Source organism: Paralichthys olivaceus, chromosome 23, assembly GCF_024713975.1.
Source record: "Paralichthys olivaceus isolate ysfri-2021 chromosome 23, ASM2471397v2, whole genome shotgun sequence".
In the NCBI taxonomy this organism is placed as follows: domain Eukaryota; kingdom Metazoa; phylum Chordata; class Actinopteri; order Pleuronectiformes; family Paralichthyidae; genus Paralichthys; species Paralichthys olivaceus.
Window position 1 is genome coordinate 16,981,515 of NC_091115.1, and position 19,529 is coordinate 17,001,043.

At 40.1% G+C, this 19,529-nt stretch overlaps 1 protein-coding gene and 1 non-coding gene across 3 annotated transcripts in view; both read left to right on the top strand.

Moving 5' to 3' along the window:
• Nucleotides 1–19,529, top strand: part of scube1 (signal peptide, CUB domain, EGF-like 1) — a 96,730-nt gene that overhangs the window by 26,817 nt on the left and 50,384 nt on the right. For both annotated transcript variants that reach the window (XM_020099780.2, XM_020099781.2), the window contains exon 4: nucleotides 4,283–4,417. In XM_020099780.2, coding sequence (XP_019955339.1) covers nucleotides 4,283–4,417 — 135 coding nt within the window. The remainder of the gene's footprint in view (nucleotides 1–4,282; nucleotides 4,418–19,529) is intronic.
• LOC138406868 (U2 spliceosomal RNA) lies at nucleotides 16,769–16,952 on the top strand. Its single transcript, XR_011240270.1, has one exon. It is a non-coding gene; the product is annotated as a U2 spliceosomal RNA (small nuclear RNA).

Consider the following 19,529-nt stretch of genomic DNA (forward strand, 5'->3'; position numbering starts at 1 on the left):
AGTACTGGCAGCGTATGTACCTACTACGTCCACAGTCAGAGAACGACTCAGCTCTCATTTGACATACTGTCATAACATCATACGTCAGTGCTGTGGCTTCAGTCTGCTGCGATGAGTTCAAAGATGCTGAAAATTAAAATCAGATGTCTTCCTGTAGAAATGTAGAACATGCGGTAATCCCTTCTGACTCATTTATCATAGCTGGGAATACAGTACCATGTCAAGCCCTGCCACACATCTATCTTCAGGAGACATCTGTTGTTGTCCCCCTCTGGGTTTAGGTCCCTTAGTTTCACAGCAACAGTGGTTACAGTTTCTAAAGTTCAGTACAGTTGGAGAGAAGATGTGTACGTCAGCTGCAGTGCAACAGATCAATTTGAAAACAAGTTGCTTCGCTGTCAAAGTTCACACTCAATTTAGTTCTCATTTTTCGTCCATGCTCTGGGAAAAACAGTAAACATGTTGCGGCATTTAATAGGCGCAAAGCATGATATTCAGAAACCTCAGAACCTTGTGGTCTTCTCTGAGAGGCTCGGATGACAAATTACACTTTGTTGAAAAAAAGAATCACTTTGCGTGAGTGTGCACAAAGTCACTCCATCAACTCCCAGATGCACTGTGTCAACAACTTAAGGCACAAATTGATTTAAGATTGCCTAATTGTAGTCTGATTAAAGAACAGTCCTCATCGGTTCCTTTCTTCCTTTTGATTTTGACTTTATTTATTTGGTTTTGGCGTGGACACAGCTGGGCTCAATGTGTCGCTCGCTTGGTGCTCTCTGTGAATGTCTGGTGCAATTGCATGAGTTTATTTTCCTTCCGATACTTCCTTTTCATTTCACTGTGAGATCTGCAAGGTGGCTGCACAGCAAGCAGTGAGTAACCACAGCGTGTCACAAAGAGGTCCAACATGTAACAGATACTTTGTGTTATAAGATAAGGTGCATGATTACAAAAGCCGTTCCGAGGGAGGAACTCCGGAGAATTGGGTCCGGACTTTTCCAGCAGTTTGCCTTTAACGCATGAACAAGGCAGCGGAAGGTTCTCTGAGCAGTCGTGTTCACAATAGCAACAAATACTGGATTCAGGTGAGGGGAGCTGCAGCAGGCGTAGACAGGATGTAAAGTATTCTCTGAATACTGCAAAGAATCTCCTGTTCATCCTCACATCGACTGACTTTCTCCAGACTTTCTACCACAGGGGCCAGTCAGAGAAAGTGTGTATAAAGTCTGTAGATTCTTTCACTCAGACTTTTGCAGCCCCTGCGGAGAAACTACTGAGGAACTCAGGAGTTCAGTGCATGTCTGAAAGCAGCTAAAGAAAGAAACGGACACAGCAAGGTGTAAAATGTAAGCATTTCCTGGATTCCTGGTTAATACCTTCACCAACTTTATGAATATAAACCCCGGAATTATGAGCCAGATTTCACCACCATCAGGAAATGTTAATAACTGTAGATGAGAGGTGCGAAAATAAGAAAAAAGCATGAAAAACTTTAAACTCTAGTTTCAGCTAACGAAAACTCTATTGCATCGATGTAATATTGCAGTGTTCTGCAACGGTGTCTTGTTTTAGTCTCTTGTAAGGAAGGGATCAGTGTGGACAGGAAGAACAGCTACAGCCACAATACAAAGGAGGCAAGGACTAATAGTATGCTTTATTTATATACTCCCAACTCTCGCCCTGCCATTGTGACACTTCTTTGCTTAGTTATTTCAGTAACCTGGAAAGAACAGTAACACATCAGTCTAAGAGGAACATACAGTAAAGCCTCTGAAATCTAATTTATGTACCTGCTCAGCTGCTGTGTGTTTTGGACAATAAAACGCCCTGTTCGCCTTTTCTAAACTGGATTCAAAATTTAAACAACACACATAATGTTTACAAGTTGTTGCTCTGTCAGGACCCAGTTCAGACCTGGGGTTAACATGTATTTCTGCTGATCTGATCACAAGTAGACAGCTGTAAGTTCATCAGTTCCCATGTGGCATTGGAATGTGTCGCCACATGTGTCTCCAGTGACCGCTGTGATCAGATCCCACTCCCAGGCTCTACATGTGAATTAGCTTGTATATCATTTGTGCTCCAAGACCAAAACATGTTGTTTTTATTCAATTATATTATATAGATTGGTGTGCTGTCAAATAGATGACCACAAATAAATCAGTGTTGTGAATAACTGAGAATTGTGTGAGAAAAAAGGGATTTGCACACCAAATCATAGCAAATGTCTTTTTAATTTATGAGCTTTCAGTCAGAGACCTTCCTCAAAGCGAGAACGGATTTCATATTCATGCAGCAATACATGAGGCTGACAAACAGCACTAGATTTACCACAATGGAGGACACCAGTGTCAATCAGCTTGGCCTATAAGAAATAGGAAATGTAGTTCCAGTTTCAATGAGCTACAAAGTAAGACACTGTCCACAGAGAGAAACATTCAGAACCAAAAATACGTATGCACAGCAGCATACAAAACAATAGACATACAGTCTATGTAGACACCAGTCTTCAGCCATCATGAGACAATACTATTGTTAGTATTTCATAAGAAAACACTCATATTCAAATCTTAATTAATATCTAATGGTTGCAGTGAACCAAAGGTGTGAGAAGTGTAAAAATACTTTGGGTTTATTAAATGGTCTGTATTTATATAGAGCTTTTCTAGCCTTGATGACCACTCAAAGTTCTTTCCACTACAGTTTTACATTCATCTACTCGCACACACATTCATAGAGTGAATCGACGTGCAGCACTTTCTCAATGACCCCGTTCACACCTGGTAATTAACATGTGGTTTTTGTGATCCGATCTCAAGTGGACAGCTGAGGTGTGAACGCACTCAGATTGGATACAGATCCGATCACGTCAGACCACGTTAGGAGCCACGCGTCCACATTGACTTTCTCTTCTCAATGATTTGTTTGTGATAAAATTGCTTGCTCATGCCGACACACACACACACCCACACTCTTGTCTTATTCATGTGGACTATTCATTGAAATAGGCATATTGAAGGGGCTAAAGTGAACTGGAACTCTGTACTGGACTTATCGGGATCAAACGGGGCCATCCGTTGTGTGAGCGCGTGTCTGTGACCCTCACATTCCTGTCCCTCTCTTATCAGACATTTCCTGGCATATAAACTCTCAATTGTTTGTTTATGCATTCATTCATTTATTAATTTATTAAAACTTATTTATACAGGAAATGCTGTTGAGAGCAAGCTGTCTTTTTCAAGACAGATTATAACAAATAACAAAACAATCATTATCAGGAGTGTGACCTCACAAAACACATTTTCTCCTTGTGAATGCGATATCTCCGGAACACCTTGAGGGAATTCTTTCTCATTTGGCACAAACATTCACTTGAACTTGGACTTCTCTTTGGTAGCCAAAGGTCAAAGGTCAAGGTGGCCTCAACAAGTATGCATATGTTTTTTATTTAACATGATTGAGCTTGAGGGAATGTCTTCAAATGTGGTACAAACGTTCACTTGAACTCAAAGACGAACTGATTTGATTTTGGTGTCTTGGAGGTCCAAGGTCAACCAACCTTTCTGACCCACAGTTATGAATCAAGTGAAAATATGTACTGAATCTAGAGGTTAGAGAGGAGAAGCTGGAGAGTGCATATAAAACATATAATCACAATTTATAACTTTATATGCTTTCTGCAAGTCATGTCTTATTTCTATGAAAAGAAATTAATGTTTCTTGAATCACTTCTTGTAATCTATCCAATATCAAAGTTAGCCTATTTAAAAAAGTTTACTTCAATACATGTCTCATATATATCGTTATTGAACAATGTTCTAGAAAAAGCGTAACTTTTCATCTGACTTAAAGATCAATTGGTGTTTACTGTCCTGCAAAGACAGCATGATACAGGTTGTCTTCCAAGTGTCACAGATGATTCCAATAATCACAATTACAAATAAGGCTATCAACTAAAAATGGAGATGCTAAAAATAATAGCCTTATGTTTTAACTGACCATGTAAAGGGTTTCAATGAAAAGATTTAAGTGTCCAATTCAACCAATAATTATAGTAGTATAATTAGAAAACATGAGAAAGAAACCCAGCACAATAAAATATATAACCTGATTGAATGAGATGTGTATTAAATATGTTACATATTGTACTAACCAAAATAGTGTCGAGCCTTCTTTTGTGATTGCAATAATACTGTTTCCAAAATTTGGGTTGGATCAGTAGTCAAGAGAAATCATCTTTAATGTTGTTTTTTTTCTCTTTGTCTTTTTATCCAATTAGATGTGGACGAGTGTGTGGACAACAATGGTGGATGTCAGCAAGTGTGTGTCAACACCATGGGGAGCTATGAGTGTCAGTGCACAGAAGGCTTCTTCCTCAGTGACAACCAGCATACCTGCATCCACCGCTCTGATGGTAAGTCTGAGAATGAGAGAGAATGATGTGCGAAAGTACGAGATATTTGTTTTGGAAAATCATTTTCTGAGCGGAGCAAAGAGAATATTTATTTTAGGCCTATACAAGGCTTCTGGATGCATGTTGCTGAATTTTCAACTAATCACAAAGGTAGAAGTGTCTAAGGTGACTATGGGGTGAATGAATCCATTTCTTAGTATGACGTTACAATGCAGAAAAATATGTATTTAGGAGGGGTGAACCCTGTCTTTGGGTGAGCAAAGGGTAATTTAGTGTTATGTAGAGAATGTGTGTCTCTTAGTTGCTGTTTTGCATTTAATTGTAGTAATGTTGTATTTCTTTTTCGTCATTTTTTCTTTTATTAAATATTTAGCATTTCTTTTCATAATCTTTCATGTCATATTAGGGGTATTTCAATTTTTTTAGATCCATATGCCTTTTGCTGTCTGTTTGTGTGTCTTTGCAGTGCTTTTGTTTCTTTTTGTAAGCCTGTTGGCATCTCTCGAGGTTGCTTTGCTTCTCCTGGGTTATTTAGTTTCTTTTAGTAGTCATTCTAAGTAGCCATGTGTCTCGTTGCATGTCTTTCTTTTCCGTTAGAATCACAAGCTCTAAGTACAGGTGTGAACGCACTCAGATCGGATAGCGATCCCGTCACTCTAGACCACATTCAGAAGTGGTTTTCGGCCATGTGTCCACATTTTTTTAGCAGTGTGAACACAAATGCTTCCTGATCCACAAATGAAGGAGAACTACTCAGCTGACGTCCTCTGACCTGCTACAGTTTCACTATGAACTGAGTCCATTAACCCGTTAATACCAGAGTTGTAAAGGTCCAGTGTGACTAAAGCTGCTTTCAGACCTGCACTCAACTCCTGATAATCTCCTGAAATTATTCAGAGGTATGTGAGAGTGCAAAAATCAGAGTCAGTTACTCCAGAGTTTCTCCTGCTGGCTCCCAAGTAAAAACTCTCGATAGTGTCCGAATGAGGCGACACGAAGGAAACAGCAAGAGATTATCTGGAGGATTCACATAGAGTGAGTGTGTTGATGATATTTCTAACATGCATGAAAATGTTCATGTGCACTTTACTCTCATTTTGAAACGAATCTCTGTAATTTACGGCCCTGCTCTTTGCTGTCAACTTAAAAGTTGTTCCTTGTGTGTGAAGCTTTGGGACTTGAGGGTGCTGACATCATGTCTCTAAATTGGTCAGTGGCCCTCCACACTAATACAGTAGACACTGAGCGCAATGTTGGACTTGTGTTTGGCATCCATATTTTACTGGTTGGATTTGTTTCAAATTGTTTGACCCTACTACCCTGGTGCTGAAGAAGCTGATCCAGAGGTGAGGAGGCATTGCTTTCTTCTTCCCTACACACTCCCACTCATATTCTCTAAGCACAATGGTCGCATGCATACAGCTGTGAATGGAGACAGTATGGCAGTCAAGTTCAAAGACAGATGAAAGGACCATCATCTATCATTTTTGAAAGGGCACAAAAAGGAGCCACTGGAGGAATGTGGTGTTGCGTGAAGACTGAGCATGAGGAGAGAGAGAGAGATCAAATAGAGGAAGACCTCTACCAGCGTGACCTCTCCTTTATCTTCTTCCTCTGTATCTTGGGTGCTTAAACTTATGGTGTGGTCACTGTGGAGGCGTGTTATGAGCCTGTGTCAGGATGTTAGAGGATTCTCTGTGGCGGATGCTCAGAGAAAGAGGTGAAAGAGATGCAGAAATAGAAGCGTGTTTGCTTCCTGGAAACCCCATAAACCAGCATATGAATATATCTCCCGTTTCCTCTCTCTGGTCTCCCCTCCTTCAAAACTGTTTGCCATCGCTCACATCGAGGGAAACAAATTCAGTGACAGCCACAGACAGCTCTTTTACCTAATATAGAGGATTAGCAAGGTTTCACAACCAAACTAGACCAGGAATTTATAAGTACATGGAAGTCAAAGAGAAAAGGCAGAATTAGTGCAGTTATTATTGAGTAATTAAATATATGTTTTACTGAAAAAGCTATTTGTTGTCTATCTGAATTCAATTTATTTATTTCAATTCATATATAAATACATATTTATTCATTTTGAATTTATGTTCTCCAAATATGTCCACCCCCTTCGCGTAATACCTGTTCTGGTCAGGGATGTTCACAGTAAACAAGTGAAGGTGATATATTCCAGTTGGTCTGCTGTGGCAGGCTGTCCTGAGCCTTTAACCACCTCCAGACAGCCCTGCACCAGTCTATAGTTCCTCAATCAGAGACTTGTGTCCTCTCTCTCCTGGACAGGAATAGCAGCAGCATCTAGGTGTTCCACAGGAATCTCCCTGTACATCATTTTTTCCATGCTACCCCACATTGCTTCCTTAGCTCCTGTATTCAGCTCCTCTTATCTTTTTTTTTGCATCTGTTTCCTTCCAAAGGTATAATTTCAAGCCAGATAAGGAACAGGCACATTGCTGTTTAAAGAAAGTGGATCAAACTGATAACATACAGACAGTCACAGACATAAGCTCAGCTCAAACACTATATGTACCGTGTTCATGCTGCAAGGTGGTGAAATGCATAGAGGACCACGCATTTACCTAATTGTATCAATTCTGTCTTGATTTTATTTTTCGATGATAATTATGAAGGAAGGGTATATCCAAAACAGTGGTATATCTACCTTGAGCAGCTAAAGCATTTTCTAGTGAAATGTATATTTACATTTTAATCAGGAAATATTTGACAGGAAATATAGATTCATTGTCTGCTGTTAATCTTACCTAGATGTGCCGTGTACACCACAACTGCAACAGTAGAGTTCTGGACTAGACAGTTTTGGCTGTGTGAGCATGTATGTGTGTGTCGCATTTGTGTGTGTGTGCATGTGGATGCGTGTGAGTGGGAGAGACAGTTTGTGTTTGATTGTTGCTTTGCATATGGTAAGTGTCAGCTCGCGGCTCATTTCCTTCTCCCCGACTCTCAACAAGGGGATAATAAAGCCTAGCAACAATTGTTTGTTCCATTATCGTGTGTTTCCACTCTGTTGTGCTTCACAGCTCCGTCTGAAGCACATCCAGGCAAGAACCAAAGATGTGGGCCTATGAGCTCCTAAACATGAGTTGGGGAACAGCTCTCCGAGCAAATGTTCCTGATCTGTCATGATGTGGGAGAGCTATGAACCCATGAGTCAGGTATGGCTCACAGGCCCGGCGGGGACTTGCATGTAGAATGGTGAAGCTTATTTCCTTTTCAGGGAAAATAAGGGATCTCTAAAATGGAGAATCTGGCTGGTCAGGATTGGTTGTGTGTGATTCGCATCTGCAGTGAAAAGGTTGATTATTTGCAGTGTAGTGTTAGATATCGCACCAATGCCTCAGAGTTGACCAGGTCTGTTTTTAGGTCTGATTTATTAATTGTACCTTTTGGACAATGTAGCCACCACCAAAACAGAGTGAAAACAATATGCTCGTAAATTCGTCTCAGAGCTCAACACCAAAATTCCTGGAAAAGTTGGGGTTGGCAGTGAGCTGGGGAATTTTAAACACCATCTCATACCGGCGCCATGCCTGGCGTACCAAGAGAATGTTTGGTCACAGGAGTTTCTGTGGGGGAATTGTGCAACTTGATGACTAGATGATACTTAATAGTCAACTGTGGACAAGGAAAATACACTATTTTGAGTGTAAAACAATTGTTAAATGAAACCACAGTTGATAGTCAGGTTTCAAGTTTTTTCAGTATGAAAAATCATTAGGTTGCTGTTCAGCCTACCAGCACTGTGCTCTATACACGTATGGCTGAACAGCAACCTAATGATTTTGGCTGTGTTTTATTTGCGGGCCAAGTCAGCAGAGATGAAATTGGCTTGTCAGCAGCCCCTTGAAGGATTTATTTAATGCTAACAATTCAAATTATTAGGAGGCAATGGACTGATGCATGGTGCTCCAACGTGCTGGACACTTAAAAGACACTTTGGGTAGTATAGCAGACGGACAAAGTTCTTGTTATATTCAGTCTTAGAAACTTCAACTCAAGCATGCTTACATTTTTAGGTAATTTCAAATAAATTGATAAACAAGAAAACCCCCCACTATATTTTTAATCGTGTAATCACATTTTTTTAAATAGAAGCACAAGAAGCAGTCCTTACACACTTAAGTCTTTGTTTACTGCAAAATAATCAAGCAGTTATTTCTTCTTCAGACTTTGATTATGCAGTCATGTCATGTTTTTGTACTGATTATACTGATAAACATCAAGTTATTTAGTCTGTATATACTGATAATACAGATAAATGAGTTATTACATCTCTATGCATGGTTTATACAGATAATTTAACTAGATAGTATGCATTAATGTACCAGCTATACAGATATAAACTAGCTCTCCCATTTTCATATATTGATCCTACAAATAAATCAATCAGTTTTTACATGTTTTTAAAACAGCTATAAAGAAATTAAACAGTTATTACATCTCAATGACTGTACAGATAAATAAACCAGTTATTAAATTTGTATATGCAATCATACAGAGAAATAAATTAGTTATTACATTTTTATATGCAATTATACAGATAAATAAATTAGTTATTACCGATTAGGGTTGATGATAAAAGTAAAAGGACTGTATTTATATAGCACTTTTCTAGCCTTATGTACCACTTAAAGTGCTTTAGAGTACAGCTGTCAGTGGCAATTTGGGGTTCAGTTTCTTGCCCAAGAAAAGTTCTCCAAGCTTTCTGGAGGAGCCAGAGATCGAACACCAACCCTCTGGCTAGTGGACGACCCGCTCTCCTTCCCGCCCACAGATATAGTATTACACAAATGTACTGTTTTGTCTAATAAACTAAATATTATATCTTTACTGACTATATGTCAGTTATTATGTTTGTATACATGATTGTACAGATAAATAAGCTCCTCAGTACATCTTATATATGATTATATACATAAATAAACTATATTATTACATTAACATGTACCACTCATGGATAAAAAACAATTAGAATTGCACTCAGTAGAGCACATACCTCTGCCATAATCTTTGTCCGAAATCACCCACTTACATTATATATTGAGCTCATGTGGAAAAGAAAAACAAATGCTTCATTTTGACATTGCTCACCGCGGAGAATGACGTCAATGTCGCAGGATTGTGACGTACGACAACAGTAACATTGGGCGGTGGAAAATCCCAAAGTAAATTTGAAATGTTTATTTTACACCTATAAATACCTCAATGTGAAAAAACATTTTGAATGACAGTCTACAAATGTAGCAATAAACTTGTTTCCCGCAGTTTGTGCTGTGATGCTCTGTTTGTATTTACATTTACAAGACGAGTCGAGCTGTTCAAGCTTCACTACCTCCTCTTGTTTGTCAAGTGCAATGTATGATGGGAAATGGTGCTCGGTCAGTGACCATTGCTTGGACACCATTTTTCCTGATGCATTATGGGAAACAATGAGTGCACTATATAGGGTATACAAAACTTCATTAAACATTTGGACACTAGTACAAAATGGCAAACTCACCATATAGTGGACTATATAGTGATTAGTGGGTGATTTCGGAAACAGCCCATACGTACCATGTGTTGAGACAGAGAAAGTCAAAGAGAGCTGGGAATTGTGGGAGCAGGGGATGGGGGAGGAGTCCATATTGGGGGGAGAAAAGAGAAAAAATAAACACAGAGAGACAAACATAGTGGAGTGGACCAATGGAAGTTGTGTGTGTTTATTTGAAGTTGTGCAAGGAGAGGAAGCAGCCGAGCTAAGGCTGCTGCTGCACTCTCTCTTGCGCACGCACACACACACACACACACACACAGCAACAGATGCACAAACATACATTCATGCACAGCCACTCCCACACTGACACTAGAATGGAGGCCCATGTGCACGTCCCCTTCTTGACAGAGGAATAAACAAACCAAAGCAGGAAATTGGAGGTACAGGGAGCTTTTAAATGATAGCCCAGGGGCAATGTGGGAATTTTAAGTACAGGGAGCTCCGTCTACCTGGCTGTTATCATCATTACTTACAAACATCATCAAAAGCTGTACTTGACATATCATACGCCTACACCTTGACAGCTCAGGGTTTCTCTCAAAGGCTGTATACTTTACTTCATCAGGTGGAACTCTGAGTGTTAATCTCTAATATTTGTGTTTATTGAGTGTCGGTCAGGGCTTTATAAAATTAAAAAAGAAAAAAAGATTCTCTAGAAAACACTCTACAACTTAGATATTCATTTTTATTCTGTAACATCTTATTCTATAGAGATTACACTCAGATGCAACAACAGGATGATGGTTTTTGCGTTGTCATATAAAATATAATCAATGGTTGCGCACAAAGAAAAATATGTATGGTTCTCTCCACTTCTGTTAAATACTGGGATTTGTTTCATTGGATTGTGTCCTCATTGATCCACACATGCCTAATATTTTTTACTGCTGCCATTTTTTAAAGTAGAGGCTTTCATTTTTTGGCTGAATCAGCTCCCACTGGATTTAGGTGCATTTTTGTTTTATCAGTGCATCAAATATTCCACTTCTCCCAAGCGTAAATTCAGGGGTTGTACATGTGTACAGGTCTTTGACTGTTGGAAAGTTGTGGTGCAGGTTCCATGTCTATGGCCTCTGTCAATGTGAGGACAGGTTTACTCCAGGCTTAGTGGCCTTTCCTCCTACTCCCAGAAATGGCAGTGAGGGCTGTAAGGATCAACTCTATTGACCACCTCTTCACTACCGTCAACAATGGACAAGTTTGTCATTATTGGTATTGGTGACTCCATTCTTTGGAATGTGGACCACAAACTTCACAATCATTTTAAAGTGCACTGTCTCCCTTGAGGTTCTCTGATATTGTATATGTGGAAAAGTCCTCACCAATGATTGTGATCACTGCTGCTGTGATTATTCATGCTGGGGCAATCAACATAAGGCTATGGAGATCAGAAATCCTACTAAAAGACTTTGTTTCTCTGCACATCATGATAAAATCTCCTGCTTGAAAATCTTCAACGGGGGCTAAGAAGTGTTTAGTTGAATTGCTGGCTCAGAAACTGGTGCTCTGTAAACTTGTAGGCTGTTGATTTTCACTAAAGGACCCTGAAGTGACAAAACTCCTGCTCAGAAATCAGTAAACATGTCACTGATTAAACATTTTGCAGGTTTACACAGTGTTGTTCCAAGTATTGACACAGCTACACAATACTGCTACACAATCAGTTATTTCCAATACAAATATCCATGAAGTAATTAGTCTGCGTCATGCAAATGGCTCTGTTTAACATCCAGGCACAAAACTAAATCAGTGAACATTACCTAAATACACGTTATTCTCTTGATTTATGATTAATAGCACTGGCTATAATCCATTCAGATATTTTTAAATACAATCTGAGCTTTGATAGTATTTCAACTTTATGTCCAGCTCAATGCTCTGAACTCTCAGTCTGCCCGCACTAAAGCATTATGGTGATTTCAATCACCACATTGACAACCCCTTGGACTTCAAGGCTATGTACTCATGTACGCTTTTGATTTCATGGCCCAACTCACAAATGTGGCCACATGGGCTCTAGTAATCATGACAGGACTGAATACTATGATAAATATGAAGCGGTTTGAAAACTGTGAAGCTCAAAGTGTTTACCTCTACATTGCCAGCTTTTGTTTGGCAAGACCTTATTGTGAACTTTGTTTACAATGATAGTCTCCTATTTACATTTGGTAATCACAGCATAGGAGTGGTGCTACAAGTGACTAATGCTTCCGTCCTTGAGCAACCAGTCTTCCTTCATTTTATAAATACTTTGTTTAAATATTATTCCAGCATGTGATTTTAACTTTGAAAACAACCTCTTGGGATTGAGCAATATGGCGCTTCCTCTCTCTCTTTGGGGAGTTATTTACCTGTGAGTGGATGGTGGAATTCATGTTTTTTCTCTTTTCTGCTAATTTTCCCCTCAAGGGCTATTTTTAGGCCAAAGTTTGTCTTTGGTCAGTGGAAATGTTTAATACGAGGGTGTGGAGCTGACCTGGCTGTTGCTCAGTTGCAAACGCAGGAAACATGAGGAATAGACTAAGAAGACTGAGAACTAAAACACACACACCCAAGAAAGAATTCAGACCCCCTCACTCACACGTGTCACTTAAGTGTTCATCTAGAGTCTACGTATGGCAAACTGAATTAATTTGACATAGTTTAGAAAGACACACAACTATGTAATAAAGTTCTTCAATTTACATTTCATGTCAGGACATAAAGGAAGCCTCTGTAGACCTCTGTGACCCTGGTGAGACCTGGTATTAACATCCTTCCTGAGAGATCACAAGTGGACGGCCACGTCCTTTATCTGCAAATACATGTCATAGGCCTGGTACACACGTGGTCTTAACATGTGGTTTTTGTCACAAGTGGACTGTACATGTGTGAACGCACTAAGATCGGATAGTGATCTGATCACTCCAGACCGTATTCGGAAGGGGTCTGAGTCACATGCATCCACGGTCTTTAACAACGCAAATCTGTTCTGGGCCACATATGAAGGACGAACACATTTGTGTCAAACGAGTGATGTGCGTGTTCATTTGCATGTAGAGCGGGGAAGTTAGATCTGATCACAAGTTGTAACCGAAGACATATTCAGGTAGCATTTTGATCGGTGTGAATACATGTACTTAATGCTGGCCACTTGTGATCGGATCTCTCAGGACAGACGTTAATACCAGGTGTTCACGAGAGAGAGAGATACGAGCCAGGAGGGGTTGAATGAATCAATGCGTTGCACGCAGCTAATAAGATTCTAACGATTTAGAAAAAAAATTGAAACAATAAAATCAACTTGGGCCCTTGGATGTATAGAAATACTTAAATTGATTAGGAATCTGCAGCAGGTCAGAGGACATCTTTTGAGTAGGCAGGTCTTCAGTGTAGCCAAGGATACATTTGTGTTTACACAGCTATGAGAATGTTGCCATGTGTGTCCAGACCACCTCTGAATGTGGTCTGGGTAATGGGATCGCAAGACGCACTGAGGACCCATTTGGGCACTGACATGTGCGATCCCAGGAGAGCAGTGGCTGCAATATTTGTGAAATCATGTTGGGAACCACCAGGACTCTTCCTCGAGTTTGCTGTCCAGGCAAGACGAGCCTTGATCCGGGAAGTGACCAAGAACAAGCACTGAGAGATGAGAGAACCTGCAGAAAAGATGAACTCTCAACACTCTTCAATCACTAATCCCAAGTTTGATTAAAACACTGTTTGGTTAAAACCATGGTGGTGACAGCATCATGCTATGGGGGGTTGCTTTTCAGAAACTGGGGCGGGGAGACTGATCAGATCTGCGGGAAGAATAAATGCAGCCAAGGTCCTTAAAGACAGAAACCTGCTCCAGAGACGGTTCTTGAATCCAAACTGAGCTCAAAATTAAACTCAACATCAGACACTTGAAGATTTCAGTTCCCAGATGCTTCCCATCCAATCTAATGGAGTGTGAGAGGAAGAATGAAATAAATGCTGAAATCCAGGTGTGCTTGTAGAGGCTTACCAAAGAAAAGGGTTTTAAATGCTGAAGTGCTTCAGCAAAATACTGAATTGAGAATCTGAATGTATTCGCAATTGAACAAAAAGAGGGTACATTGATAGGCAGAATGGTTAATTTTATATACATGAAGTAAAATGTATGTCCCATTATTTCCAGCTTGGTACAGGAAGCTAAAATCTGTCTGAGCCAGAACTCTCTCCTCTCAAACACACACACACACACACACACACAGGCTACTATTTTATTGAAGGACTGTGTAAATCTAACTGTTCTCTTTAACATTAGCAGCTGGACTCTGTTAACACACAGTTAACTGGTTGCTCTCTGACCTCCATGTAAATGTTGCTACTTAGCTCCCTCAGCTGTTGAGCTGTAGCCTCAATGCTTGTGCATTTAACTATAACACTAGTTGAGAATTTTCACACATTTCCCCACGTTCAGACAGCCAGACAGGTTAACAGTTAACATACACTTTTTTGCAGCATTCTGGACTTCACCATCTCCATCTATTCCAGTTGTTCTTTCAGCCCCTTGTCCTCTTCGGTCTGTTCTCGCTTCTTCCCGATGTTACCGTCAGCTGTGATTACCAGATCTATCACCACTGCCCTCCTCTTCTCCGCGTCAACCACCACTATTTCTGGTTTGGTGAGACAGCTGCATAGTTTGGCATACTGGCAACAGTGCTAACCACTGCACCACCATGCCGCCTAGTGGACCAGTTCTCCTCTCGCTATTGATTACTTTAAAGAAGCTATGTGGACATCCAACACAATGGGCTGCATGTAGTGGAATAGAAAGTAAAGATATTGCTGATCTATCTACTAAAGTAAAAGTGAAAATAAATCTAAAGTAAAGTACAGATACATGAATAACATTCTTAAATACAGTAAGGAAGTAAATGTACTATTTCATTACTTGCCACCACTGCTTGGCACAGATGTTCATGTACACTATCCCGCATCGGAAGTTCAGTATAGCCTGATGGCTTTTGGGTAAAAAACTGTGTCTCAGCCTGCTGGTGCTGGGCTCAGATGTTGTTGCACTGCCCGCCAGATTGTGAGCGTGAGGTTGGATGGCTGGGGTCAGTGAGGATCCACTGTGGCTCCCTCCTGCAGCGCTGGCTGATCTGACCACCCTCTGCAGAGCTTTGCGTTTTTTATGCAGCTGCCATATAGGCTGTGATGTTGCCAGCCAGGATACTCTCAATGGTACACCTGTAGAAGTTGGTGAATATCCTTGAGTCCACACCGAACCTCCGCAGCCACAGGAGGAAAAAGAGCTGCCGTCTAGCTGCCTTAGTGACCACATCTGTATTCTACTGATTATTTTCCTTACACCATAATGTCACTGCTCTCACCTCTTCTCTGTTGGCCGCCCCAGCTCCGTCTTAAATACAGCAGATAATTGTGGTGTTGCCAGCAAATGTAATGACTTGAGTGAATTAATGAGTGTTGGAGCTAGGGACTGAGCACACAAACCTGGTTTCTTTCAGTCACAGAGGATTTTGTCATGTCTTTCTCTTGTTGCCAGTGTTCTTTAATGCGTAATTTCTCCACCTTTCACCAACTATTGAGGCATTTGTCCTAAAATGTAGCCTGCTGTCAGTATAGTGCTTTAATTTAACTTCTTTCCATCCAAATATTCCCAGATGATGCACAATGTAGCCTAATACACAATCACAGCTGAGAGCTTGGAGTTGTGTTAGTTAGAATAATAATACTAAGATCTCAACTCGTTCAAAAATCAGGGGTCCTGGTACTGTGATATTTGAAGTGAGAGCGAGTTACAATAAGACAAAGCAAAAGAAGGAGCAAGGGGATCTGTGTGTGTGTGTGTGTGTGTGTGTGTGTGTGTGTGTGTGTGTTTAAAGAAGAGATTGTGAGGGGTTGGTAGAAAGGCACAGTCCTTATGTAAAGGAGTTCAATGCAGGCAGTTGAAGAAAAGCACTCATTGAAATTCATGGCTTAGCACCTATAGCACTGTGGTTTGAGAAAACCAGTGAGACACACACAGCTAGTGTCTGACAGGATTTCAATTAAAATGGCATTTACAACAGCATGGATGGAAAAGTGGAGGGGGGGGTGGGGTTCAGGATTTCTTTTTTTCAAATATCATCACCCTTGATTTACTCATTATTTATTTATGCCTGAAATTTAAAAGCCTTCCAATTTTTATAGCTAATGACCAGGATTTCCCGCTTAATGACCTTTAAACATACTTCTTACACAACATTGCTGTCCACAGCTGTGCAAATGCTTGATGAATGAGGAATATCGGATTTTAATGTCAGCCTCTCAGGAATAAAAAGGAGAGAATCTGAGGCAGAGACTCAGCTTGTGGCGTCCAGTAATGAAACCAGGTTAATGGAAAGTAAATACAACACACACATACATTAACTATTCACTGCACATGGCAAAGTTGTGATGTAACTCAGTGATGTAACAATGTTGTCTTTGGAGAGGATGCTGTAACAGCTTCTCATTTGTTCATGTTTTAGATCGATTCTGAGACTTTAACAGGTTTGTGTAGGAGAGGCTTTCAATGTCACATAAGCTGCTTTCAGACATGCACTGAACTCCGCACATTTTCCTGAAATTTTCTGGAGGGCGTGTATGTAAGAACACAGAAGTCTGATCTTTTCCTGCAAGCCTCCTTGTAAAATGTCTGAGTGAGGTCATGTGAGAATACAGCAGGAAAATGTACAGATTCACACAGAGGCCGCAGATGAAGATTTCAACTTGGAAAGACGATGAGATTCACTCTTAGTGATAAGAACTGACACCGAAGTTGATGTGCTGTAATCACTTCTCTTCCTTTTGCCTTAGATCAAGTCTAATATCTGTTGTACTAAGCAGTTTAATATCTGATATGTCCTCCATAAGAGGACATGTCAAACAGATTTTTAGCATGACAAGCTGGGGCTTACTCCTTTCACTAAAGAATCGACCAAGCATTGCAGTGACGCTGGGAACAATGCACCCTTTATCTTAAATTCCCCTCGGGATCAATAAAGTATCTATCTATCTATCTATTCATTTATCTATCTATCCATCTATCCATCCCTGTATCTATCCATCCATCCATCTACCCATCCATCTATCCATCTATCCATCTGTCTATCTATCTATTCATCTATCCATCTATCTATCTATCCATCTACCCATCTATCTATCTATCTATCTATCTATCTATCTATCTATCTATCTATCTATCTATCTATCTATCTATCTATCTATATACCCATCCATCTATCCATCTATCGATCTAATCATCTATCTATCTATCTATCTATCTATCTATCTATCTATCTATCTATCTCAACAAAAACATGTGATCTCCACAGACCTCTTCCCTCTTGCACGTTCTACCCAGGCGGCAAACCTCGCCAGACTTGTAAACGTGTCTGACCCAAACTATTTATAATTATATTATAATTATAATCATATAATTATAATATTATAGTAATTCATACATTTGTGGGTATAGAGAGGCAGATGATCAGTAGCGGGTAGACCTACAACCTTGTGTATTACAGTAATGTACAGTATATATATACAGTACACACAAACACACATGCATACAAACACACATGTACTCTTATTATTGGAGCATTGGCTGTGATAGACAGGTGCCTCATTCACTCATTCATCACCTAACAAGTGCTTTTTGAAAAATCCTGCCCTTTTCTTAAGTGTGTAACAAAACTCTCCCCATTTACAAACCATTGTCTTTGCAGGACATTTCTACGATAACATGATCATATGTAGAAATCTTTTAAATGTATGTACATTTGTAAACATTATAAGACTCCTATACGTACGTAAATAGTTTTGTTCTATTTGTACTGCTCCTTAAATGATTAGATTTTTCAATGTTAAAGTTTACATGGTCTTTAGTTCACAGTTGATTGAAACTGTGAAATCTCTCTTTGTCCCTGCTGAGGAGATCAGGCTGACAGACTGGCGTTCAGCATCACCTCATTCCTCATCAGCCTCAGAGGAAACTGAGGAGGGTGACTGTGAGCCTCTAAATTATCCTGTAATGTCTCCATCTCTCTGTCTCTCTCTCTCATTCTAACTTTCTTCCACATTCCTCTCCTCTTTCCTTAGTTTTGCTCCTTCTGTCTGTCTCTGTCTTTCACTTCATTCCTCCTTTTTCCGGTCTCCATTATACTCTGCCAGCCAGACTTTTGGGGCTTTGGGGTGAAACACTGCAAGAGCCAGGTTGTAATAACATGGCTGTGATATGCTTGGACCTCATCTGGAGTCAGAGCTCCTGTGAGAGTGAGAGATATGTGTGCAGAGGTGGATAAAGAAAGGCAAGGATAGTGAAAGAGAAAGACAGACATAGGATAATAAAAGAGACAGAGGAGAGACTGTGCGAGAGACCGACTGAGTCCTGGGGGCTCTTATTGGGCCATGAAGACATGTCTTAGTGTTTTAGCTGGACCTGCTGGGGCTCTCGGTGAGGAGCTTCAGCAGTTGTAAACCTGCTGACCTCCCCAGTCTAAACAAAGTCGTACACTGAGCTGGAAAAAACAAACACCAGCCCTCTCTATGCCTTTTCATTGCTGACTGAAAACATTTGGTCATGTTTTACTGTTTGTACCCTCAGAGGTATAACAGCTCATACTCAAAAATACTGTAATATTTAATATAATAATTCTATATCGTATAAAAATACATATGGTCAAAACTTTTTGAAATGTCTGGATTAAACCTCTTCATAAGGTAACTAAAATCAAACTAATAAATATGGCTCCAGTTCTACTAATATTTTTACCTCTGCCAAGGATCTTGTATTTTTGCTGTTGGTTTGTTTGACTTGTTTTTTTTTTTAATTCAGCAGGAATACACATGGGTGGATCCAGGATTTAAATTGTTTTGCATTTTCACTGATTTACCAGGGAATAATGCACGAATCTTGACGGAAAAAAAAGATCTATGTTAAGGGAGCTGATATGTATGAGCGAGTGAGTGCACTTTGGTAGTGCTTGGTTGAATTTAAGGAGACTGTTGGCAGAGTTATATGCTCTACTGAGTGCTATTCTAGTTTAACATTTGACCATCCAATAATTGTTTCATGGCAAACCCGGCTGTACTACTGTGCCAAAGTAAGGTGGACCAAAACTTGTGTGTACTAAAACACCTACAGGGGCAGTTGTTGCAATACTGGTGTGTTACTAAAATGGGAAAATGACATCAAATATTACTTAAAAAATGTTTTGTTAATGAATGTGCCCATTGTTAAGTGTAATGTAATATGTAACTTGTCAGTCACTCTTATATCGAGTGTGTGTGTGTGTGTGTGTGTGTGAGCAGGCTAGATCTAACAGAGTTAACAGAGCTCTAGGGACCCATGTGGGTTATCCAGGAATGACAAGTGAATATGTCAGTGAGCTGCAGGCTTTGCCCCTCAGCCTTGCTGCCTCGTCACATCAGACATGGTGAGAGGCCACGGTTCGTGGCAGCCGCTCTGTTTGCTGTTTTAGGCTCGATTGTGCTGAGTGCTGGGCCTGTGTCCCTGTGTCTCCCGCCGCCTCTGTTTATTTGACTTTTCCC